The sequence below is a fragment of the Falco punctatus genome (genome assembly GCF_963210335.1).
Source record: "Falco punctatus genome assembly, chromosome: 9".
NCBI classification, from domain to species: domain Eukaryota; kingdom Metazoa; phylum Chordata; class Aves; order Falconiformes; family Falconidae; genus Falco; species Falco punctatus.
In genome coordinates this window covers 50,201,825-50,224,183 of record NC_137589.1, presented here as the reverse complement: position 1 = coordinate 50,224,183, position 22,359 = coordinate 50,201,825, and the positions used below count along the sequence as shown (strand labels likewise).

Genomic DNA, 22,359 nt, shown 5'->3' with positions numbered 1-22,359 from the left:
TCCTGGGTTCAAACCAGCTTTTAACATCTAAATAACCATGATAAGATGGAAAGCAAAAGGAATGAGCTTCGCACACATGTGCCTGTGCCCAGACCCATCTAAATGCCACAGGAATTGAAGCTAAAGCACACAGAAGTGGCATGACTCATGGGGCAACGAGACTGACCCTCTACAGCTTGGGAAAAATGGAAACTGCTGTGCAAAAGTGGTTGGGAGCACTATCGCTGTTTTACTGATGGGGAAACTGAGGCACCGCACTTAATCCAGAGCATCTCCAAGGCAATGCCGTGTGCTGCAGGAGACCAAGCTGCACCGTGCGCGCTGCTGTGTGCCGGGTTCCTGGAGCAGGAAGGGCAGCCGAGGGTCTGACCAACATGGTGCTGGAGGACAGGTGTCCCTCCAAGACGAGCTGGTGGATATAGCATGGGGCTGAACTTCGGGACATGCCAGCATCCCTCCTCCAGGTGACCTGAGCTAAAGCTGCTTTGTCTCTGCTCTGCTGCGTCTGCAGAGTCATGAAGTGGCTCAGAGGAAGGAGAGCAGCTTGTCTGGACAGCTTAGTCCTCAGCCTGGGCTTCAAATACCCAGTAAAAAAAGTTCTTTCCTCTTCCAAATGCACACAAAGGGCCACCAGGCTGCTGCTTCGTAAGCTCACACTGCCCTCCTGGTGAAAAACAGCCAAACCAACCCAAACCACCTGTGGGATTTGCCCTGGACCCTACACCCCATCCTGCACCTTCCCCTGTTTTCCCAGATACTCACTTTGTCTCCTTTGGGTCCCACCAGTCCACGTCTCCCAGGACAGCCCTGAAAGGCAAAGAAGGAGCATTGTGTCACCCCAAAGGGGGACCCCACAACCAGAGGAGATCCCACGGTGGCTGGGTGACCAGTGCCATGGCCAGGGCCACCCGAGCTCCCGGGAAGCAGGAACTGAAACGGCTGATTCAGAGCAACCCAGCAGCACCGAGCCTCCAAGAAACACCCCAAAGACCAGCGGGTGGAAAGTGCAACCCATTTTATGCTGCTCCCTTCCCAGTCTCCTGCCCTGGCATCAGAAAGCAGCTCTGCTCAGGCAGCTGCACAGTGTAATCCTGCAGCATCCATCACAGAAATGCCCCAGATGATGTGGCCGGGGAGCAGGAGCACATTTCCTGACACCTGGTGAGGAAAGACAGTGTTAGGGAAAAATCCCATAAAGTTGGATCATGTCCACATACTCAAACAGTAGTTTGGACAAGGATGCAAACATCTGTGGCTTCTAACTTGTGTGAGATCTGATCTAGCCCATCTCTAGTCAAAAGAGCGCATTTTGGCCAAGCGGTGACCCCACTTCAGGGCTTACTGAAGCATCTGTCCAGACAGAAACAAAGTCAGATGAGAGATCCTGGCTTTTCACGATGAAAGAAATCTCCCTGGAAGATGTCAGCAGAGACTGATAACGCGCTGGGCTGCAGCACAGCATCTACCTGTGTGTCTGCTGCAGAGCTGCGGCTCTGGTGGCTTCAGTTACTGCTGTCGTTTTTGTTCTGAGCTTGCAAACAGCCTTATCCAAGCCTGGGAATCCACCCTGAATTAACACAACCCAAGCACAGACACGGCAGCATTCCTGCGACCACCGAGGCAAGCCCCGACCTCGCTGCCTTGTGCAGATGGGATGGGTAACGGTAAGTTGGGATGGGTAAAGAGGCCAAACTCACGTCATCCCTGATACCAGATGCCTCCAGCAGGATTCAATTTAAGCCTACAAACAGAAACCACATCTCTGCTGCTAAACAGCTAGCGCTAAGTTTGAGGGAAAAAAAAAAAAAAAAAAAAAAAAAAAAAGCAAAGCCTATGGGGACATAGTGACAGCTGGGAACCCCCATGAAACACTGTCTATGAAAGCCAAGGAGCTTTTGAATACTGGCAACACAATGAAACCCCTGCAAGGAGGATTAGCAAGATCATAAAAATCAGCAGGTTTTAAAGAAACACTTTTCATTTCTCACAACGTGTTGGTTTTTTCCCCAGTGATCTCCAATGACTTTACAGTGGATGGTGACTGGTACGGGAACTGAGGGCGTGCAGTCTGTGGGGTCTGCAGCCCAGAAATGCCCTGAACAGCATTAGAGCATTATCAGGACTCGGCAGGATTATAAATAAACACTTCCATCCAAACCTCCTGACTGGAACAGCTACTCAAAGTGTTTGCAAAGGCATAAAAATCTCTGAGGGTGGCAAACGACATACGTGAACTTGCACTGAAGGAGAGGAGCCTGGTGGGGCAGGGCTGGAGGTCTGTGCCCCACCAATTTCCCTAATCAACTGCCAGTGAAAGAGGAGAAGAAAAAACGCACAAGTGAAAAAGTTGATGTTAACCCCCCATTATTCCCAAAGCTTTCCTCCAAGAATAATGAGAGATGTCACCTTCAGACACCCACCCTGCCTTGTGCCCAGGTCCCAGGTGCAAGGCTGCCCGAGATGATGCAGTGAAAGGGTGAGCCACACATCACTCCCACCAAAACCAGAGCAAAAACCCATTCCCAAAGGAAAACCCCTTTTAATGAAGTTTTCCAAGGCAAGGACACCAATTCTTTGGTTTCCCTTCCACAGGATACATTTAAACACCCAAAACATCCATTGCACCTTTGCCAGCATCACCACGAGCATGGGGCATGGCAGCAGCGAGGCGTGTGGGTATGAATTCAGGGCTGGGCAGCAGCCCCAAAACAGCCTCTATGTGCCTGGGACCCCCCATGTCTCAGGGTGGCTGAAGGGGCTTGGTGGGATGGAGACCCAAGGAGGCAGGAGAACCTTCGGGGACCAGCAGCAAGGGCAGACCCCACTTGTCCTCAGCCCTGGGGAGCAGTAACGGAACATCAGGAAAGGCTGACATGCTCAGGACATAATTTTAGCTCCAATAATAGCTCTAACCATGCACGGCACATGCCATGGCAGAGCTTCAAGCCCACACCTGCTTGTGCCAGCATCTCAAACTGCTAATGCCCCAATGGAGCTCCTTGTACCTGTGTTTCCACCCAGGATGCTCACAACCAAGAAAACCCCATCTCAATGCTTTTTACAGGAGGGAAAAGCAGTTCCCTCCTGGCTGGGTCCCCTCCTCGTGCTGCCTCCCCTTCTGCCGGCTGGCAGCAGGGCTGTCAAATGCCGTGACGTTTCCTGCACTCCTGGGATTTTTTTCATCCTTCAGCATCTGTTCCTTTTGCCATTTTCTTCTATTTTTGCAGGCAATAGCTGCAGCAGCAAGGAGATGGCTCGAGGGGGAAGCTAGCAGTCCTAAATTTAACAGTTATCCTATGAAGCCTGGCTCATCCGTGACAAATTTAGTGCCAAGTCCCTTGAACAGCCATAAAACCAGCCACGTGTGGAGACCTGCCCTGCAGCATCCAGATGAACCCCCAGGGCAGCCCCGAGCTCAGGGCATCCCAGATGGCTTGTTGTGTGGGCAGATGCCCAGGGTGGGTGAGAAGGTGCCCATGGTCAGTCACTATGTGGCACTGGGTAAATCAAATGCGATTTTCTAGAGGAATTAAAAAATGTAACCAAATAAGGGAAATCATGTTGTTGGAAGAAAATAAACATAGGAAAAAAAAATATTCTGCTGCTTCTCAATGAAAACTGGTGACTTCACTGTGATGGATGAATAATCTGAAAAATATCAAAACTTCAAAACTTATTTCAAGACAAATTCAATGCTCTGCTTAGTACCAGCACAAATTCTGGGGTGTCACAGTGGTAGAGAAGCAAAAGACAGAGATGCCAGTGGGGACTACGTGCTGACACGTGGGGTTTGGTGTGGGGACAGGGGCTGGAGGAGATGGCTTGGCCTCACTGAGCCCCTCAGCCTGCCTCTGGGCAGGGCCTGGTGAAGTGAAAACTAACAATGTGGTGAAATGACTTGAGACCATCTCTAGGGCAGGGGGATAAGGGAATCATCTCCTCTTCTTCAGTTGCCAGTAGAGTTTCTTCAGGCACATCAAAAAACCTTCTCTGGTTCTTCTCGCAGGGCCAGGCTGGTGCACAGCCCCATGCTGCCTGCACAGAGAAGAGTTTCCCCCCCAGTTTCCCATGGGAAGCTGCTGGCACGGCAGCTCAGCAGCCTGCACCCACCACCCACTCTGGAGGGGAAGATGCACCCACCACCCATCACTCCCCTCCCACAGCCATCACCTCCACCACTCACTGGCAGCCCCGGTGGTCCTGGCAGCCCTGGTGGTCCCGGCTTTGCACGACCCTGCTGCCTGCGTGTCACCGGTGAGATGGGGTGCCCTGAGCGGGCAGCACCATTCCCAAGCCCTGGGACAGCAGGGCTGGCTGCTACTGGAGGATGCTCCAGGACACCCGCCGCTGACCCCGTCCCCAGGGGACCTCTGGGAACATTTCCTTTGGGGGCAGCTGCCTGATGCGCCGATGGGGAGACCTTGGTGAAGGTGGCAGGCACGTCCAGGTCAGTGATGGCATCGCCGGGTTTGCCGTGTGACGGCCGTCGGCGGCTGCCCGCATCACCCGTCAGCTTCTCTGTGGTGACGTTCTCCTCCCGGGGGTCGGAGGCACGCTCCTTCTTGGCTGCTCTGTGTGTTTTGATGGAGGGTCCTGGGTGGACAAAAGCACCATCAGATACCCAGGCGTCACGATGTTGTGCAGGAAAACCAGAGGTAACTATGACTATGAACTCACCAGAGCTACCAGCGACCCACGGGCTGCTCCTGCCGAGCCCTGGCCTGCCAGGGCCAGTGATTTTATTATAGGTGGAGTTCAACAGCTCAAAGTCTTCATCCTCAATAGAAAGGCTCCCCTCCTCCTCCTCAGCAGATGGCATCTCGGTAGCAGAGAGCGATGTCAGGGAGCTCCCATCGGGTTGGAGGTTGAGGGTCTCCTGGGTGTTGTCCCACGTCCAAGGTGGCCCCAGGCTCAGATCTGAATTGGTGAGTCTGGAGTCCTGAAAAGGAAGAAAGGGAAAAATGAAATTTGAAGTTTTCACTTCCTTCCTCACACCCACGCCCCCTTCCCTGTTCAACACACTCGTGCTTCTTAATTTCCCACATGCACGAACGCTGCTGTGGGGGATGAAGCAGCTCATGGCTTGCAAGTCCCAGGCAGGAGCCCCTGAGCTCCAGGGCAGCTCGTCAGCAACAGGCAGGTCAGTTCAGCCACTACAAAATAAAACTGGTGCTCGACAAGGGACACGAGCCAGTTGTTGGCCTGGGTCACGCTAACACGAACCTCCTTCTCACAGTCCCACTGCACTGAGCCCCCCGCGCAATTTTCTGTGCTGGAGAGGCACTGAGAGAAGAGCCCACAGCCTAACGACAGAAACCCAAGCTTGAGAGCAATTACTAAAACAATTAAAGCAAATGTATAGAGTTACACGGGGGATCAGCCTGCCCCTTCAGCCTTTGATTTTGCTGCTTCTGCCTTATTTCGAGGCTCCTGGTGGTCTCGGGGCAATGGTACGGGCAGGTCAGAGGGGAGCTCGCAGCCCCCACCACACATCTTCCCAATCCAGCAGCTGCAATAGTGCTGCTGGCAAAGCTCCGAGGGTCGGGAAGGGAAGGCAGGCACCAGCCCAGGTGGAGGAGCCTCCTGGCTGCTTGTGGCAAATTAATTTAAGGCAGTGGCTTGCCAGGAATTCATTCTGTCTTCAGCTACCGTGTTAAACGGCTCCCTCAGGATGGTGCAGGTCACGATGCCTCTTTCAGCCCTACAACCACCAGCGGAGCCTAGGCACCACCCATGGATGGAGGAGAACTGCCATGTTGCTAGAAACATCTACGCTCAAGGCAAAAGCACTGAATGTAGAAAAGGAGTTAAACTCTAGAGTTACCCGCATTTAAAACACACATCAACTTTACATTACACACCAGTGTAAGTGTCTCAGACTGGGCTTGCACACCGAGCCACACAGACAGAGACCCAGGGCTGGGTTGGCTGGTGGGTATGAAGGACCTTCGCCTCTCCTGGACCAGCTGGCAGCACTTCCATGCCCACCACCCCTAGCTCAGAGCTTGCTCCGCGCTCCACTGAGCTCCACAGGGCACAGACAACCTGGCCCATGGCACCAAGAAGAGCTGGGTGAGAGCTCAGCCCTGGCTGGTGGCTCCTTGGGGCTGGTGCCATGCAGCTGATGAAGAGATAGTCTGCAAGAAGTCACTAGAGGGAGATGCAGGCCCACGCTTGTCTTGCGGGGCTGTAGAAGGGGAGCAGAGAGGTACAAGGAGGTAAGGAGCATCCTTCCCATCCTATCTTCTGTTGATTGAACCCATTACTTGGCTCTGATTCTGCTCTGCACCACAGACCCAAGGTGTATGCCTGCCTGGCAGCACTAACGTGGAGCTGCATGAACAACAAGTAGGAAACCCAACAATTCCACTGCCAGAAGTGATGATTCTGCAAGTGAGGATCCAATGGTACCAGTGGGTCGGGGGAGGTGGCTCTGGTCAACCCCACTTCTGGAGGGTTCTGGGAGGCAGAGGAGCTCCAAAGTCAGCAGGAGCTGCTGAAGCCTTTGCTCTGCTGCTGGATGCCATGCCATCAGGTTGGAGATTTCCAACCTCTTCCCATTCCAAGTGGGGAGGAAAAGCGAACATTTTCATTTTTCAATTTTCAAATGTCAGGTTTGAAGAGTTTCTTTTAAAAACAGTCAAAATGCTTTGCTCTCAATTGACGAAAACTTTTTTGGGTGGTCCTGGCTTTGTTTGTTATATAGAATTTGTTATAATTTGCTTTGATGTCAAGCTTTCATGCACAAGCAATTTTATAAACTAAACCTCATTTCAAGACAGAAAAAAAATATGTTGACTTTTTTTTGTTTAAATATCAAAATGAAGTATTTTGACAACTGTTTTCCCCCTCCAAAATCCACCCCAGACAGAGTCTTTCCCCACAAGAAGTTCTAACAAGGGCAAATCAGTATCCTCCTAAAAAGTGAGCAGTGCCAATAACTATTGCTGATGCCAGCCAAGGACACAACCCCTGGACACCTTCACCCAGTAGTCTATACTAAGGAACGGTGTCTATAGTAGGTGCTAAGTAGGCAAGTGGCAACCCAGTGCCAAGGAGGAATGGTTGAGAAAGGTCAGGATGAGGCAAGAAAAGACAGAAAGCAAAGGAAAGAGAGATAGCAAGTGGGAAAGCAAAGACCAGAGGTGACTAGCCAGCTCCTCTCTCTCCAGAGACCTCTAACAGGGACCTGTGGTCCTGCCTTGCAGGCTGGGAAAGCCACTGGATGCAACTGAAGGGTAAAACACATAAAACAAGAGAGAAGGGAGAAGCAATTTAGAAAAGGCAAGCCTCATTCATCTCCAGCCAGCTCCTTTCAGCCAGCTTTAGCAGTTAGATGCTCTCAGATTTTCCCTTGGGCACTTCCCAGCCCACCGCTCAACCTCCAGGCGAGCTTGTTATCATTGCAGCCCTGAAGAGCAAAGGAAGATAAACACTGTGTTTCCTGAACAGCACCCAGTGTCTGGGTAAAATTCAAGGAGATGGAGGAAAGTAAGGGGCAAAAGCTCTGCACAAAGTCATCAGAGCAAAGCACCTGAAGGGGACAGGCTGCAATGAAGCTGTTTTCATCAAGAGAAATGCTAATGTACAATGAACAAGCCTGCAGAGTCTGGAACAAATTAAAACATGCTGCCAATTAAATCACAGCGGTTTTGCTGCCTTTGAGGTGGAAGGAAATCAGGCTTCAAGTGGTGAGAGCAGGGAAGCAGCCAGTGCTGCTCATCCGCAGGATGGGCAGGCTGGACCTGGAGCATCATGGCAAGCTCTTGAGTGTGGCCAGCTGGCACGTCCCTGCCCTCGTCCAAGCATCCTGGCCAGCCTGTGCCCTTTGCTTAGAGCCACGGGGGCCTGGGCAGTGGCTGGCAGCAGTCGGTCTGAGGAAGCAATTGCAAGCTGGGCAAAGCTCACCACACGGACACACTCTGCACTGCATTAAAATGGCACCGGATTTTTTAAAAAAAATTTTTGGTGCTAGAGTGGTTTTTCAGGCAGGCCAGGGAGCTGCACGGACCTACCGTGCGGTTCACAGAGCACAGTGCTGAGTGGGGGACTGCTGGGAACAGGACCTAGGGCAGGACAAGCCCTTGCCCTGCTGCCCTTAGATCAGCATCAGAAACTCCACCCAGAACGTAGCACCTTTCCAGCCGAAGGCCCTGTGGTTTCGCTTAAGCCATTCAGAAACGTTAGTGAACAACCAAAGAAAGAACATTCCTCCCCTGTGACAGCATACAACACAGCCCAGAGAGCAAACCAGTACCGCCCCGCCAGCCACGTTCCCCTCTAACCCACCGCACACCTGCAGACCCACCTTTCTCCTGGAAGTAAGAAAACCACAGCCATCAGCTCATCAAACCCTCAGGCTTTTTTTTTGGAACCCCAAAGTTGCTGGAATAGGGGTTGAAGCCATGCAGCATGTGGGGAGGGTGAGGACAGAGCTGCCAGGCATCAGCTTGACCCACTGTCTGACTCGCAGCCCCCCGTGGCAGTCCAGGCTCTCGGGACAAGGCAGGAGCCTTTGGTGCTTTCCCATCGCGCACGTTGGCCCTTCCCTCTCCTCGCACATGAGTCCAAGGCTAAACAGGGCTGTGAAACTGGAGCTGAGGAAAGGCAGAAACCTGCCCTTGCTATGATGGGCTTTCTTCCTCTATCTCCATTTTGCAGCCCTTTTTTACACAGCATAGTAATTTTCTTTTTTTTTTTTTTTTCCCTTCCTACACAGCACGACCAGCCACCGGGGAGAGGGAGCTCCAAGGGATTAATGACGGCTTGTATGAAAAGCAGACACTATTCACCCGGGCTAGCCCCTATGTAGCCACACCGCCTGGCTGATGCAGAGACCATCAGCACCCTGCATTAAATTAGTCTTCCCAAATATATCAGAATCAATGGATTCAATTACATGAGGGTAAAACCCTTCAGAGGCTCCTTCAAAGTAACATATAAGCCAGATTTCAAGCCCAGTTAAGAGTCCCCCTCTCATTAGCTTTAACTAACTTGGTTTGTGGTCCTGTTTCTGTTTAAGCAGGATGACTGTGAGCTGGCGGCGGTCCGTAAGGAGCTATAACATACAGACTCTAAACCAGCACTTTTTTAGTTTTGTTTTGTTTTGTTGTTGTTTTTTGTTTTGTTTTTTTTTTTTTTTTTTTTTTAACTAATACGCCTTAGAAAAAAACCCTAGTTTATTTTACAAAGTCCTTTCAAGCAAGAAATCAAACAGAGCGCTGCAGAAAAAGCATTCTGGCTAAAACTTGACTCCATCATTTGTACATCTTTAAAACGGTTCAGCTGTTAATTATGAGCAACCACATTCCCTGCAAGGTCACCTTCCCAGGGAGGATGTGAGAGGAACCGAAGGGCAACCCAAGGGACCTGCAGGCAGCTGGTTCAGCCTCCTCAGCCCAGCCGAGCACTGCAGGGCTGACTCCTTACCAACCCCCAGCAAGGAGACCCTTCCCACCTTGGGAAGGGAAGCACAGAGCATGGGGCAGACCTAGAGACTCTGCAGACCCACAAAGTGCCCTCAGCTCTACCCACAACCCTCTCACCAGACCCACAAAGCCCGTGCTTGGCCACAGATACCACTGCCGTTCACCTCCCCAGCACCCGGCTCCTGTGGCTTGTCCAGGAGAAGATTCTGGGTAGTCTAAGACGCTAATTGCTCCTATTAATGCACTATAATTAGCAGCCACTAGCTCACTTTCCTCCCTGAACAATGCAGTCCACAGCCTGCATAATTTGTCAGCAAACCACGGCAAAACTGGCGGCGGCTCCATACCACACACTCCAACATCTGGCCAGCAAACATATTTAGCATTATTTGTAAACCTCCAACTCCAACAGCTGGGACTCTGGAGAAAAGCATCTGAAACATGAAAGGGGCTAAAAATTCATCTCAGAGGGAGGCAGAGGAAGTTTATCTCCCCATCCTCCTCGTGGCACAAATTGGCTTGGAGGCGAGGAGCAGGCGTTAGATGCTCCTCCATGAGCCTCTTCCTGCAGCCGTGCACGGTAATTAAACCCTCTGCAATCCCAGCTGCATGATTCAATTTTGGGCTTGGCGCATAGTAAATCCAACAAGAAACAAGAGCTGGAGGGGGCAGGGACTTGGCCTATTTCTAAGTTCCAATTAAAATAGTTTTACAAAGGGACTCTTTCCTCGTTAGCTTTGGGGTTTGCTATTTCTAGGCGTATTTTGTAGCAGGGGTGCAGAGGACCTCTTCAGCCCCCCCCCCCCCACCCCCCGCCCCAAAGAAAAGTTCTTGGCTTTTTATTTTGTAACCAGACTTTTCATCCATGAACAGACCTGCAACAATGCAGGACATTAAGAAATAGCTTTTCAATGTGACAGTGAAAGTATTTCATTTGAGATGGAACAAAAAGCAGTGCTGAACCTTGTCTCAGGCTGCTGTGACCTGGGTACCAGGATCTGCCATGACCTGGGTACCAGGATCTGCTGCAAGGTCCCATCTCCCGCAGCACCTAAGCCACCCAAAGATGCAGGAAACTCCGTAACAGGCATTTTCTCCCTTTATTTAATGAGGCACCAACCTCTTCTGGGGGAAAATAGGGGCTTTTCACTTCCAAGCTCCACCTTTGAGACCATGGACATCACCACCATCTCCCAACCTAAACCCCCAAGCAGGACACGCAGCTCCAGCTGAGCCAAGCCAGCACCCACCAAGACCTGGGGTTGCAGGAGAGTCACTGGCTTCACAACAGCCCCACTCCCACCTGGAGCTTCCTTCTAGCCAAGGCCTTTCCTAATTACTAACAGCAGCCCAAGGAAATAAAAGTGCCCAACAGAGCCATAAAAGGGAGGATTCAGGCACTAGATCAAAGCACTGGCCCAGGGAGCTGGGGGCAGAAACAGCTGAAGGTTCCCCCCCCCCCCCCGCAGGGATTCACCTGTTCCACAAAGGACAAGGATGGACAAGTTCAAGGCATAAGCTGCTATGGGAAGAGAAAAACCTTGCCGGATGATTTGACATTCCCTGCTCACAGGCAGAAGAGGTCGCACGGAGAGCCAGCTGCACACATCCATCTCTAAAACAAGCACCAAGGTACAACATCCAGGTGTTTACTGCACATCTTCAGGGTGAGCAGTGGCCAGCCCTGGTCCCAGGGCCCACTGGCCGCAAGGTGCCAGCAGGTTTTCCAGGGCATCATCTCATCTGCAGCACTGGCTGCTGCCATGGAGACTGGGCTCAGGTTTCTATGGGCTGCCATGTGAATGCCTGTAGCAAGAAAGCTCTTAAAAATCAATGGGCTGTTACACGGAGTCTTTTTAAGTTTGCTGTTAAGTTGCTAACAAAACTGAGAAGCCCCTGACGCCTAGATGTGCCTTGAGACCCCAGGCAAAGAGGCTGCAAGGGTCCCATCGAACCCATTAAAATGAATCAGCAGAGGCATCACTCCTCTCAGGAAACCAGAGAGGAGGTTTCTCAACACCCTTCCTTCACCCCATCACACACCACCCATAGCAGACACCCTCACACTGTCCCCCCCCAGAAATGCTGGCATGTGCTTGTAAAACTAGATGATCTTTAAGGTCCTTTCCAACCCAAACTACCCAATGATTCCATAATAACCGAGCCTGCCCTGACATCACCCGTCATCCTGCAAGCCATGCCTCCACCCCAGCCTCATTTCGTTGGAAGGAGGGTTTGCCCAAGGTCTGGAGCCTGCATCCATGCAGGTACTCATGAGCGTCACCAATGGCTAGACTCAATTTTAAAAGTCTTTTCCAATCTGAATGATTCCATGGTCCTCCCTGCCCAGCTGTGGTGGTGTGACCAGTGCTTTGCAGACCTGCAAAGTCTGAGGAGCCACTTTGGAGAGAACCTTAACAGACCCGTTCCTCATTTATACATCCCAGACAAGCTCCTAAGAGGAGGACAAATATCAGCAGGGATACACAACGCCCAGGTGACTATTGCCACAGGACAGCAGCTCCCTTGAGGGGAGCAAGGTGAATATTTATCCTCTGTGCAGCAGTCCCTGGCAGGGATAAAAGCCACAACCATTTCCTCATGAGCTGAAATAAAGATTTCAGGTTTTTCTTCCAAAAATCAAATTTCAAAGTAGTGTGGCTTTGATGCTACATTTTTGTTGCTTTGGTGGGGTTTCTGATTAAAAATAGTCTTGAAATATAGCTTTAATGGTGGAAAAAAAAATAATCAAAGCATTTCAGCTTTCCAACTTGACCTCTATTTCTCCCTTCAACCAGTTTTGATCCAAAGTGTTAATTTCCTTAAACACATTTTGCAACAAATCAAACCAGAGTATTGAAAAGTTTCAGCTACAGCCACTTGTAAGAGAATTTAGTGTCTCATTGTGTACATCTTAAAGAGGGAAATTAATGAATGACATCAGCACCTTTCTGCTCCCCATAGGGCATCACGGGGGGCTGGAGGCTCAAGCCCATGAAGCCCATGGGCATCAACAGCCAGAAACAACGGGACGGGCAGAGGACAACGGGAGACCTGGCTTGAAAAGATGCTGGAGACTCTGCCTCATGAGGACAACTCCACAAAGCCAAAGATTTAAAAGCAAGTTCTTCACAGGAAAGTCACCTGTGGATAAGACATCTAGGCACAGCTGGCAGATGGCATCGGGTGAGGAAGAGTATGGTGGGAAGCCAGGGCTTACAGCCCGAGTTCTGATCCCAATTTCCTAAAACACCGGGTTTAAGTGTTATTGCCAGCAGATGCCCAGGTCTTATTCACCGCCGGCTGTGAGGCACTGCAGGGCAGGAGCTGAGGCGTTCAGGTACTTGGGTAAAGGCAGCACAGAAGGAATCCATAGGATGCACACCAGCCAGGGATGCCGGCTCCCAGTGGGAAGCTGGGATCCAGCCCTGGCAGCCTGCACTAACACAGCCCTGAATTCCAACACATTGCAGACAAACATTTTTTAATTCAGCTTCACTGTCCGACATGGGAAAGGTCCATCCTGCAAACTCCCATCTGGCGAGCTCAGGGAAAAGGGCTCTCCAAGCTGAGAGTTACTGGTCTCTTAGGCACAAGTTGTCATGACTGAATTAGATCCGTTCTGTGTAAACAGAACCAAAAGCCAAAATCAATAGCGTACGTGTTTGCTCCTTCAAATAGGCCAAATTTAGAGAAGAACCAGCTGAGAAAGACAAATTGGGAACTGCTTTAAAGAGCTCGGGAGTCATCCAAAGCCTGAGAGTTGAGGCAGAAGGCATGTGGGTTTAAAACCCCCAGAAACTGGACATGGGAAGGTGGGAATGAGCAGAAACTGAAAGTGACCATTAAGGATAGTAAAGCAGAAGAAAAAAAGGAATTGGCATGTGATAAGCAATATGGAGTTTATGATTTGTAGAAAATCAACTTGGACAAGGAAAGTAAGGACAGGAGAAATCACTGACCCAGCCATCCCCAGTGCCAGCACGGGGTCCCCATCGCAGCCCCCTGCCACGTGGAAGCAGCCAAACCCGCAGCGGCGCAGGGAGCAGGAGCTGCCGCCTCTGTCCATGCCTCACAAAAGCCAGATGACATAACCAGATGACAACGAGATACTTTCTAGTCCAGAAGGGACAAGGAGGAGGGGTTTCTCAATCTCGCCCCAAGAATTCAAACTAAAAAGCATTCAAATAGCAGCGGGCTCTCCCAAACACGAGCAATGATTTTTCAATGTGGCTCAGAAAGCTGGGGAAGCTCCAGGGGACCGGGAAAAGGCTTTATATTGTGCCAGGGGGTGGGGGGTGGGGGGGGAAGAAAAAAAGAAAAAAAAAGAAGAAAAAAAAAAGAAAAAAAGAAAAAATGCAAACAGGAGGCCTTGAGTCATTACAGACCTCTTCCCTCAAGCCAAGCCCAAGAAAAATAATACAGCAACTAATATGGGGCTCATTAATAAAGAAACCACAGATAATTAATGCCATGGTTTTAAAGGAGTAGCCATGTAACTAACTCTGTATCTTGCCTGAGGAGATTAAGAGTGTTTTGTTGATAAAGATGTAATGTTGATGTAATGATCCCAGACTTCTGCAGGGCTTTTTTTCCCAGTTAGTACGGTTTGATATCATGATCCAAAAACTCAACTGACTTTCTAAATGGCAAACAGGTTAAAACCCAGCTTGGAGCATCTCTGCCTACAGAAGCCCAGACAACCAGCATAACATGCTGCCCTAGTTTTCAGCTAGGTCAAGCTAGGTGATGTGTATTTTCAAAGCTTAGTGTCTCCTCTCAGGAAACACGTTTTTGTTGGCTAGAAGAGACTTCTATCCAACACACAAAGGTACAATATGATTTACAAGCTCAAGATCAGAGAAAGACAGTTTTAAACTCTTTTTCCAGCACATTCTAGCATCAAGCCCCTGGAAGAAGCTCAGTCATGGGGAAGTTGAAAATCAAGGTTGGACTTCTTACTAAGCAAGCTTCACTGATTTGAAGGAGGAATACTTGCCAGGAAATCCTATGGGCGGCGTTCAGCAGCAGATCAGGCCAGATGTAATTCTGCCTTTGGATCTGCAGCATCCACAGCAGGGGTCTGGGGAAGGGAACCCCCTCCTGGTGCTCAGCTTGGCGCTGCCCTTGCTTCCCGGGGGAGGTGCACAGGGCTGCAGCCCCCAGCTGAGGCATTGCACAGTCCTTCTCCAGTTGCTTTGGGCCAGGAGTGCAGCAGACATCTGCTCCATCAAAACTGGAAAAGCTCCCCACAGCACACACCCCCCCCCCCCCATCACTACTTTGTATAACCAAGGGCAGAAATTTTTGCTCACAAGTTTCATACGGTACCTGGGTGCTGGATTTTGGAACTGAGTATGTTGTAAGCCTAAATAATATACCAGATTAATTATTTCCTTTTGGAAGTCCATGTGAGATGCCTTAGCAGTGCCCTGTTTTCACAGGGGGATGTTTGGGGCTCACTGGCATCCTACCCAGGCACACTGAAGCAACCCAAAAGCCTGAAGAGCCCTGCAAGCACCACATCCCAGGGTCACATCCAGACTGGAACAACTCTGCAGGACTCCCCATGCTCCCTGCCATGCTCTCAAACAGCACAAGCGCCTCTCCTCCTCCAAAAAAAGAGCAAAAATAGTTTCTGAAGCAACCCTGGGGCAGAGCACAGCCCTACTGCCATTGCACGCAGGAGACGCAGCTGCCCCGAGCAAGTGGCCACCAACCTGCAGCAGGGCACCAGGCACTGCTGGGAGGTGCAATGCCCCGTGAAGTTGCTTGAGAAGGAGCAGAGAAGCTGCCGATCAAACCAAGCCCTTGCTGCAATACTTCTGGCATATGGCACAAAAACCTGAACTAAGGCAGAAGGTCAAATCATAAAATGTGGAGGAGTAGCTGCAATTCTCGCTAGAGGATGCCTCATGGCTTGGTAAGGTGGAATAGCACTTTATTTTCTTAATCACGGAAAAATCTCCGAAGTAGTTTGAACTGTCCAGATAATGAAACCTGTCAAATTTTGTGTCTTTGGAAATCAGTGAGATTTAGGCTTTATTTGACTTTTGGTTGAATGGCTTTAGGATCCCAGATCAAATTGCTTTGGAAAAAGCCATTAAGTTTAGTAATCACCTCAGCCCTCTTGCTCACATTTAGTACAGGCAGACAAAGAGAAGATAAAAGGTAGAAGTGGCTCAATACCATCCATGTCTCAAAGATTGCTCATAAATTACAAACCATCCCTCAAAAAAAAAAAAAGGACCAGACTGCAATTCAGGTATAATTTAGGCTTCCAGTAACAAACAACTAAGCAATTGCCTTCATCCACTTACATCTTTCTCCACCATCACCCTAGCCCTCCACAATTATTTAGCTCTAATTAGCAATTAAGAAATTCACCAATATACTAATTTACTTCTAAATGAACAAAGGCACAGTACAAAGTATAGCTGTGGATCATCCCTGCAGCAGAGCTGATCTGCTCTTCATTATTTTCAAACTGTAACACGTTAGTAGTGCATTTTTTTCTTTTAATAAAACCAAATGTCAGAGATCCCGAGGCGCCTCTGGTCCTGATTAAGTGCTTGAAAAATAAGCTTGTCTCAAATCCAGAATACTGTTAGTCTTCCCCTGTAGACCCATGAATGTCACCACTTTTCTTTTTAGGGCAACATCTCACCAATTCACACCAGTTGCTGGGAGAACCGCTGGCAGCGAGGTCAGCTGGCAAATGAGCATCAGATGGGGGAGCACATCCTAAAGAGGATCCATCAGGACCTGAGAAGTGGTTGCAGGGAGGCAGAGACCACCTTTCAGACATGCTCAGGAAGAGTCATTTTGCCATCTCAGCTCATTATCGTCATCACAAACCCAACCCATAAGCACCCTCATCAGCAAAGCAGCAGGATGCCTGCTGCTGCAATGCTTGTGCCATGATTAAGCCCCGGAGCAGATGATACGAACCCAGCTGCAAAAGGCCACTTGGCCATACATGAAGCATAGCTCGCATGAAGGAGTTAGCAAGGTGCAGCCAGACAGTTTAAATCAGGCATGAGAACAGAGGCTATCCCCAAACAGTTATCAGCAACGCCTGGGAGAGCGAAGGGAACACAGAAAGGACTCTGTACTGCTCAGCCACACATACAAAAAAATCTCAGTTTACATTCGCTGGCAGATTTCCCCCTCAGGACACCTGTTTGCATGAACTTGAACAGCAAACCTTGGCTAGAAATCCCCAATAAAGCAGAAACATAAAGGGCTTGCAGCCTGCCCCACTGAGAGCGATCACCCATCTCCCCGATGCACAGAGAGGAGCCTGGAGCAACGCACCAAGCTCCCGCTGGGTGAGAGCAGCTCGGAGGGGAAGGTGGCAGCCCCCAGCACCATGAGCACCAGTGGGACTCTGGAGCAGCTATCCCCCTCCCACCAGCAGGCTCCCCAAGGAACCATGCCAAGGAAGCATGATGCTTTGCAACCCCCAGAACCACAGCTGCCTGCGCCCACTGCAGAGCTTCAAGCCCTTCCCACCACCTCAAGGATGGCGAGCAGCAGCAGCAAGCCCTCCCCAGGCCGGCGCCGTGTCCCACGTAGGCAGAAGCAGCAGTCACCCAGCCTCCTGCTTTTTCCTGTCCCATGGTGAGACCTGCCACCCCACCAACCTCGCTGCTTCCTTCCCTCCAAGCCACCCCAGCCGCAGCCAGGCTCGCGGGCAGACCCACTGACACCTCCGTGCGTGCAGTGCCCTGACCCAGCTCATCACCACCTTCGCCGAGCCACCCCTCTTGGGCTCAGTGCGAATGCTCAGGAAGGTCACCTGAAGTCACCTTGGCTTCCGCCAGCTCCCAGACATGTCGAGTTACATTCAAACCATTAAAGAGCGAGATTGCAATAAAGCCAATAATAACTAGTAGCTTTGCCCGGGTATTTTGCCTTTGTACCCGATTGCTCCTTAGAGCAACTTGTTTCCCCAGGAGACATTCTGGTGGTGAGACATACCGGAGGGGCACAGGGAGAGAGGGTCCCTGCACATACCTCCCACAGCAATGCAGGAGTCATACCTGAAGAGACGAGTCCTGAATTTCATTGGTTTCCTTGGGCACCTGGACAGATGGAGAAAGAAAGAGGAAAAATATCACTGCCCAAGGACCTCCACTGACTTAAGCACGTGCTTTTTGTTGGCTTCAGGATTGAAGGGCACGCTGCCTGTGACGGCACAGGAGGCATCCAGGGAAAGCACAGCGGGAACCAGCCATTCATAGTGACATGAGGGAACAGCTTTTGATTAAACCTCTGAGGTGTTTGGGTGACTTTTACAGTTTCTTTTCATTTTGAAGCTGATCAGTCTTAAAGCAGGCCCGCAAGAGGTGGGAGCTGGTGTGATGTGGGGCAGAATTATCCTGTGCGTTCCCACTGACAGTCAACTTACTGATGGTTAAAATAAAACTTTCTCTCTGCTGGGTAAGCCATGGGAGCCGGTCAGGTGAGTGCTCCACACCTACAGAGCACAGGAGATTAGATATTGAGAGCAGGTTAAGAGGAGCCCACCACCTTGCACTATCAGAAGACACATCTTGTAGCTTTTGGTTTGTGGGGTTTTGTCCTTCTTCGCTCTAGGGAGTAAGTCCAACTTTTGTCGGAGCTACAGCTAGTACCTAAGGCCTGTCAGCATGAGAAATGCCAGGTAACATTTTGGGGCTGACCATGGGTGACACTTGCTGGGAACTCAAACACACCAGTCTCCCTAGAGCAGGCAGCCAGTGTGGCCTGCTCTGCATCACATACTTTGCCTTCTCCACATTTACTCCCTGGCAAAGCCAGCTCCTATTCAATCCCTTATGATCCAGGCTTTTCTTGAAATCCTCCTCTTAAGACAGTAAATATAGAGGTTGATGCAGCCCATCCTGGGGAATGGGGCAGTTACTGCACGGCTGCCCCAGGGGCAGGGAGAGGCAGGGGCAGCAGCACCAGCTGGGTGTCACCGCTCCCACTTCGCTGCCTGGGTGTGCTGGCACCAGGATCCCGCAGGAAGGAAACACCGGGCAGGATCTGGACAGGGCAGATGCCCCATCCGACACCCAGTTCCCTCCCTTGACACTGCCTGTCCTCAGCAGCTGGTCCAGCTCCTCACCAAACCATCAGAAAAGGGTATTACACTCCAGAGGTTTGTGCCAAACTGACGATAGGTGCTTGCCCCTTCAGCAAGCCCTTCCCAGGCAGCTACAAAACCCTTCTGGGTACCTGGCCTAGAGAGATGAGGTGTCTCCCTGGGCCACCTCCAGCTCCTGATGAAAGACTGGGTGGGGTGCTCCATGGGGATTTACTATGTGATCTGGGGGGTTTTGGCACAAACATATTTCTTGGAAAATGGCTGAACACTGTAATAAATGTTAAATCCACAAAACTTCTGTTTTCCAGCAACGCTCACAAAACAGAGGAGACCCCCTTTGAAAGGATGATGCACCAAAGGGTGCAATGCAGCCATCTTGCTGGGAGTGAGCAAGAATTTCAAAGTGATGTACAATTATTGAGTACAGCTTTTGGCCTCTTCCTAAAGTGAAGCTCCAGCTGCAGTATTACTCAATAGCTACTCAAAACTTTCTTGTGTTAAACACATAAGCACATACACCCCCCTAGCCTTTCTTTGGCTCAGAAACTCTCCTTTTAACTCTCCCTTTGCACCAAACCCATCTATGACCTGGAAGGAGGGTTTGGATGGTGAATGAAGAACCACCCCAATGTGCTGGCCACCATCACCTCCTTGCACCTCAACTCAACTGGAGACCCAAGTACTTCCAGGCTGCATGGATGTCCTGGGCTGGTCCTTTCATTTGAACCATGTTACACCAAAGAGGACCAGCAACCCCCAGATTTGTCAGCTGCCCTCAGTCACACCTCTGGCCAGGCTGGTGAAAGGTCCCATGGGGAAGCGAAGCGGTTGAGGTTGAAGAAGTGTGTGCACGTTGAGTTGTAGCTGTGGCAGTGCTCGCCAGCGGCTGCTGGGTCTCCCATCACAAAGGTCAGTTGCTGTAGAGCACCCTGGGGAGGAAAACACAGAAACCATCGTTTACCCTCATGCTTCCTCCAGAGGAGAGGGAAAGGTCTCGGTGCATGCCTCCATCCTTTCACAGCCAGGGACTTCTTTACAGGATGATTTAGTGATCAGCATTCACTGCTCATCTTCAAAAGCTAGATGCAAAGATCCCGGGAACAAAGGCTAAGAGCCAGCAATGTACAAGCTATCCTTGAATTACATAACAGTGAGGATTCAAGAAGTGCTAAGCACACTGCAGGATCAGGCCCTTACTATTCCCCTCTAAGGGAGCATCCTGCCCTGACCCAGCCTGAGCAGTACCTGGTGCAGGGGCAGCACCGAAAGGGACCCTTGCAACGCAGGGCACTTACATTGCCCTGGCCCAAAAGCAAGCACTATGCACAATGCAAAGCCTTTGCAAAGCTCACCCTCCCCAACCGGGAAAATAAATGGTGTGTTTTAGGAAGAGAAGGCGATGGATTCCTTCAGAGGGAGTTGCAACCTCACTTCATGCAGCTAGAGCAGACCACGTCCTCAAAGGCAGCCTTGCCAGGTCTGCCCAAGCTCTCACCTTAAAGGGGATCTCGAAGGACTCGATGAGGCCTCCAATGATGACCAGCCCTTCAGTGTTCACTCCCATCCCGAAATAACTGGACCAGCTCACTCTGTCCACCAGCCGACAGTCCACATGCAACTCCAGCCTCTCCAAGGAGATGCTGAGAGCAACTTGGTGCCAGCACCCGTCACCAAGAAAGGAAACTGGGAACCTGCATGTCCCAGAGGGGAGAGGGAAGAGGCACAACATGAAACAGGTCCCACACCTTGTGCAGGACTAGGCTTTGCCCTTACTAGCTCCCAGGGTCCCTGATGCATCCATCCTTAGTGCAGAGGTAAAGGACAATACTAGAGAAATCAGGACCACCTTATTGTCACAAGTAAGCACCACCACTTCTCCTCCAGCATGGGAATGCTATCTCTATCCAATGGATCTGGGCAGGTCTACAACCAGTTGAGGTGTCTGGGAAATTATCGGTATTTGTGTCTCTTCCCACTTGATTTACCTCCAGGTATTTGGATCTTGTTGTTCTTTGCTTTGTTTCCCAGATCTGCACCATTTTGTCAGAGTGGAGTTAGGCAGCAACTACCTGTGCAGTCACACCACCAGGTCTGAGGGACCTGGTTGTCACCTGGGTGGGGGGACATGACCTTGACTCAACTGAGGTAGGGTCAGAGCATCACTGCTCAAAGCCTGTAGTGGGAAACCTTAACTCTGGCCCTCAGAGTAGAAAAGGAAGCATGAAAAGGCAGAAAAAAAGCACCTGAGCTGGAACTTACTCATAGTGTCTCCTCCTCGTGGTGACAAATACCAAGGCGTAGGGGTTAATCCTGATCTGGAAGAGCACATGGCTTCGATGGCTAAGGATGGTCACGAGGCTGGTGTCCTCCTTCAGTGAGTACCTGAGCTTCATCAGTACACTCAGCTCATCTGCAAACCTAGCAGAAAGAAGTGATGTATGGTATCTTGCAGCAGCTGCTACACCACCATGAACTAACTGCCCTCTTAGGCCAGGAGAAAAAAAAAAAAAAAAAAAAAAAAGGAGCCACAGCACAAATGAACTCAGTGAGAACAAAAAATAAAAAAAACAAGAGCAAACAATCAGTCAGATTGTAAGGTCAGGTACTCAAAAAGAAGCGGTGAGGCCAAAATTAGCATTGCCCGTATAACCTTAACACATCCCTCTCAGGTGCTCAGGTGCAATCTCAGCACGTGATTTCCCATGGGAGTCTTGCCCTGCCCACTGCTGAGGTTGGATGGGAACCCTGTTACAAGCAGCTTTTCAACGCTGCCTTCTCTCACCATGTCCTGTGTCCTTGCCCACAGCAAGCTACAGCCGCGTATCAAGTGTGGCAATGTCCCAGCCCGGTCTATGCCGCCATAGACCGGCACCTTGGCATCAGGCAATGCTGATGGATATGGCTGTGCTGTCCCTTCCTCCCTCCAATTATGTGCTGGAGCAGAGAGGTCTTCCTGGTGGAACACCAAGAAAACACATTCCTGGAAAGGGTCAGTCAAGCACTGTGCCCATGTGTCTTGCCTGCACACAACCAAGGCAGATGAAAGAGAGGGAAGAAGTGCCGAGCTCCTGAGAGCACAGAGTGGATGTGTTACCTTTGTGCCGTTACGGAACGGGGTCATAAAGCAACCCCTCAAACCAACAAGCATGCATGGGATGATCAGCACCCCAGCCCCTGAAGGCAGCCTACCTGTCCCCAAACGCCTCCCTCGTAGGGATGTTGAGGGTAGCGTACTGCCCAATCTCCAGGATGCTGCAGTTGGCTTCATCATAGCCAAAGGAAACATTGCTGAGGTCCTGCGCATGGGAAGTAATTTTGTCCAGCAAGTTAACTTCATCTGCATTGGGGGAGAAGAAAGAGATGCTCAGTAGCTGAGAGACCTTCCCTACAGGGCTCTGCTCTCTTTATTCTTCCTATTAAACAACAGACAAAACCCCCAGGAAGAAGAGAATGTAATTTGGGCAAATTAAAATAATTCACAAAATCAGTAAGGTCAGACCAAAACAAAACACTCAGATAACCTCAGGAGCAGCCAGGTGATTTTTGGAACAGAATACATGTTGAGAAGTCAGTGTCCTAGAGACACGAAAGGCCATTGCTGCCCCAGCAGCAGTGGTACCTGCTCAGGACTTTAAAGCAGATCTGGGGACACAAATGTCCTAAAACACAAGTCCTGGATCACCTGGGTATAGAAAATTCTGCTCAGTCCTTTCCCAAGCTTCCTTGTTGAAGTTTGCCTGATTTCAAAAGAAGTAGACCAAGGAGCAGGATGCAGTTACCGTGTCCCTCACTGGGGCAGGTGGCCCAGCCAGACCACGGGGCACTCCCCTCTGCCCC

General features: G+C 50.5%; 1 protein-coding gene across 1 annotated transcript in view; it reads right to left on the bottom strand.

Annotated features, from left to right (window-relative positions):
- LOC308069936 (uncharacterized protein) overlaps positions 1 to 22,359 on the bottom strand; it is a gene marked incomplete at its 5' end in the record, with an annotated part of 93,803 nt that overhangs the window by 36,524 nt on the left and 34,920 nt on the right. The window contains 8 exons of the mRNA XM_080403089.1: positions 763 to 807; positions 4,184 to 4,939; positions 16,096 to 16,193; positions 17,448 to 17,515; positions 19,306 to 19,451; positions 20,018 to 20,213; positions 20,782 to 20,940; positions 21,712 to 21,922. Coding sequence (XP_080259215.1) covers positions 763 to 807; positions 4,184 to 4,939; positions 16,096 to 16,193; positions 17,448 to 17,515; positions 19,306 to 19,451; positions 20,018 to 20,213; positions 20,782 to 20,940; positions 21,712 to 21,922 — 1,679 coding nt within the window. The remainder of the gene's footprint in view (positions 1 to 762; positions 808 to 4,183; positions 4,940 to 16,095; positions 16,194 to 17,447; positions 17,516 to 19,305; positions 19,452 to 20,017; positions 20,214 to 20,781; positions 20,941 to 21,711; positions 21,923 to 22,359) is intronic.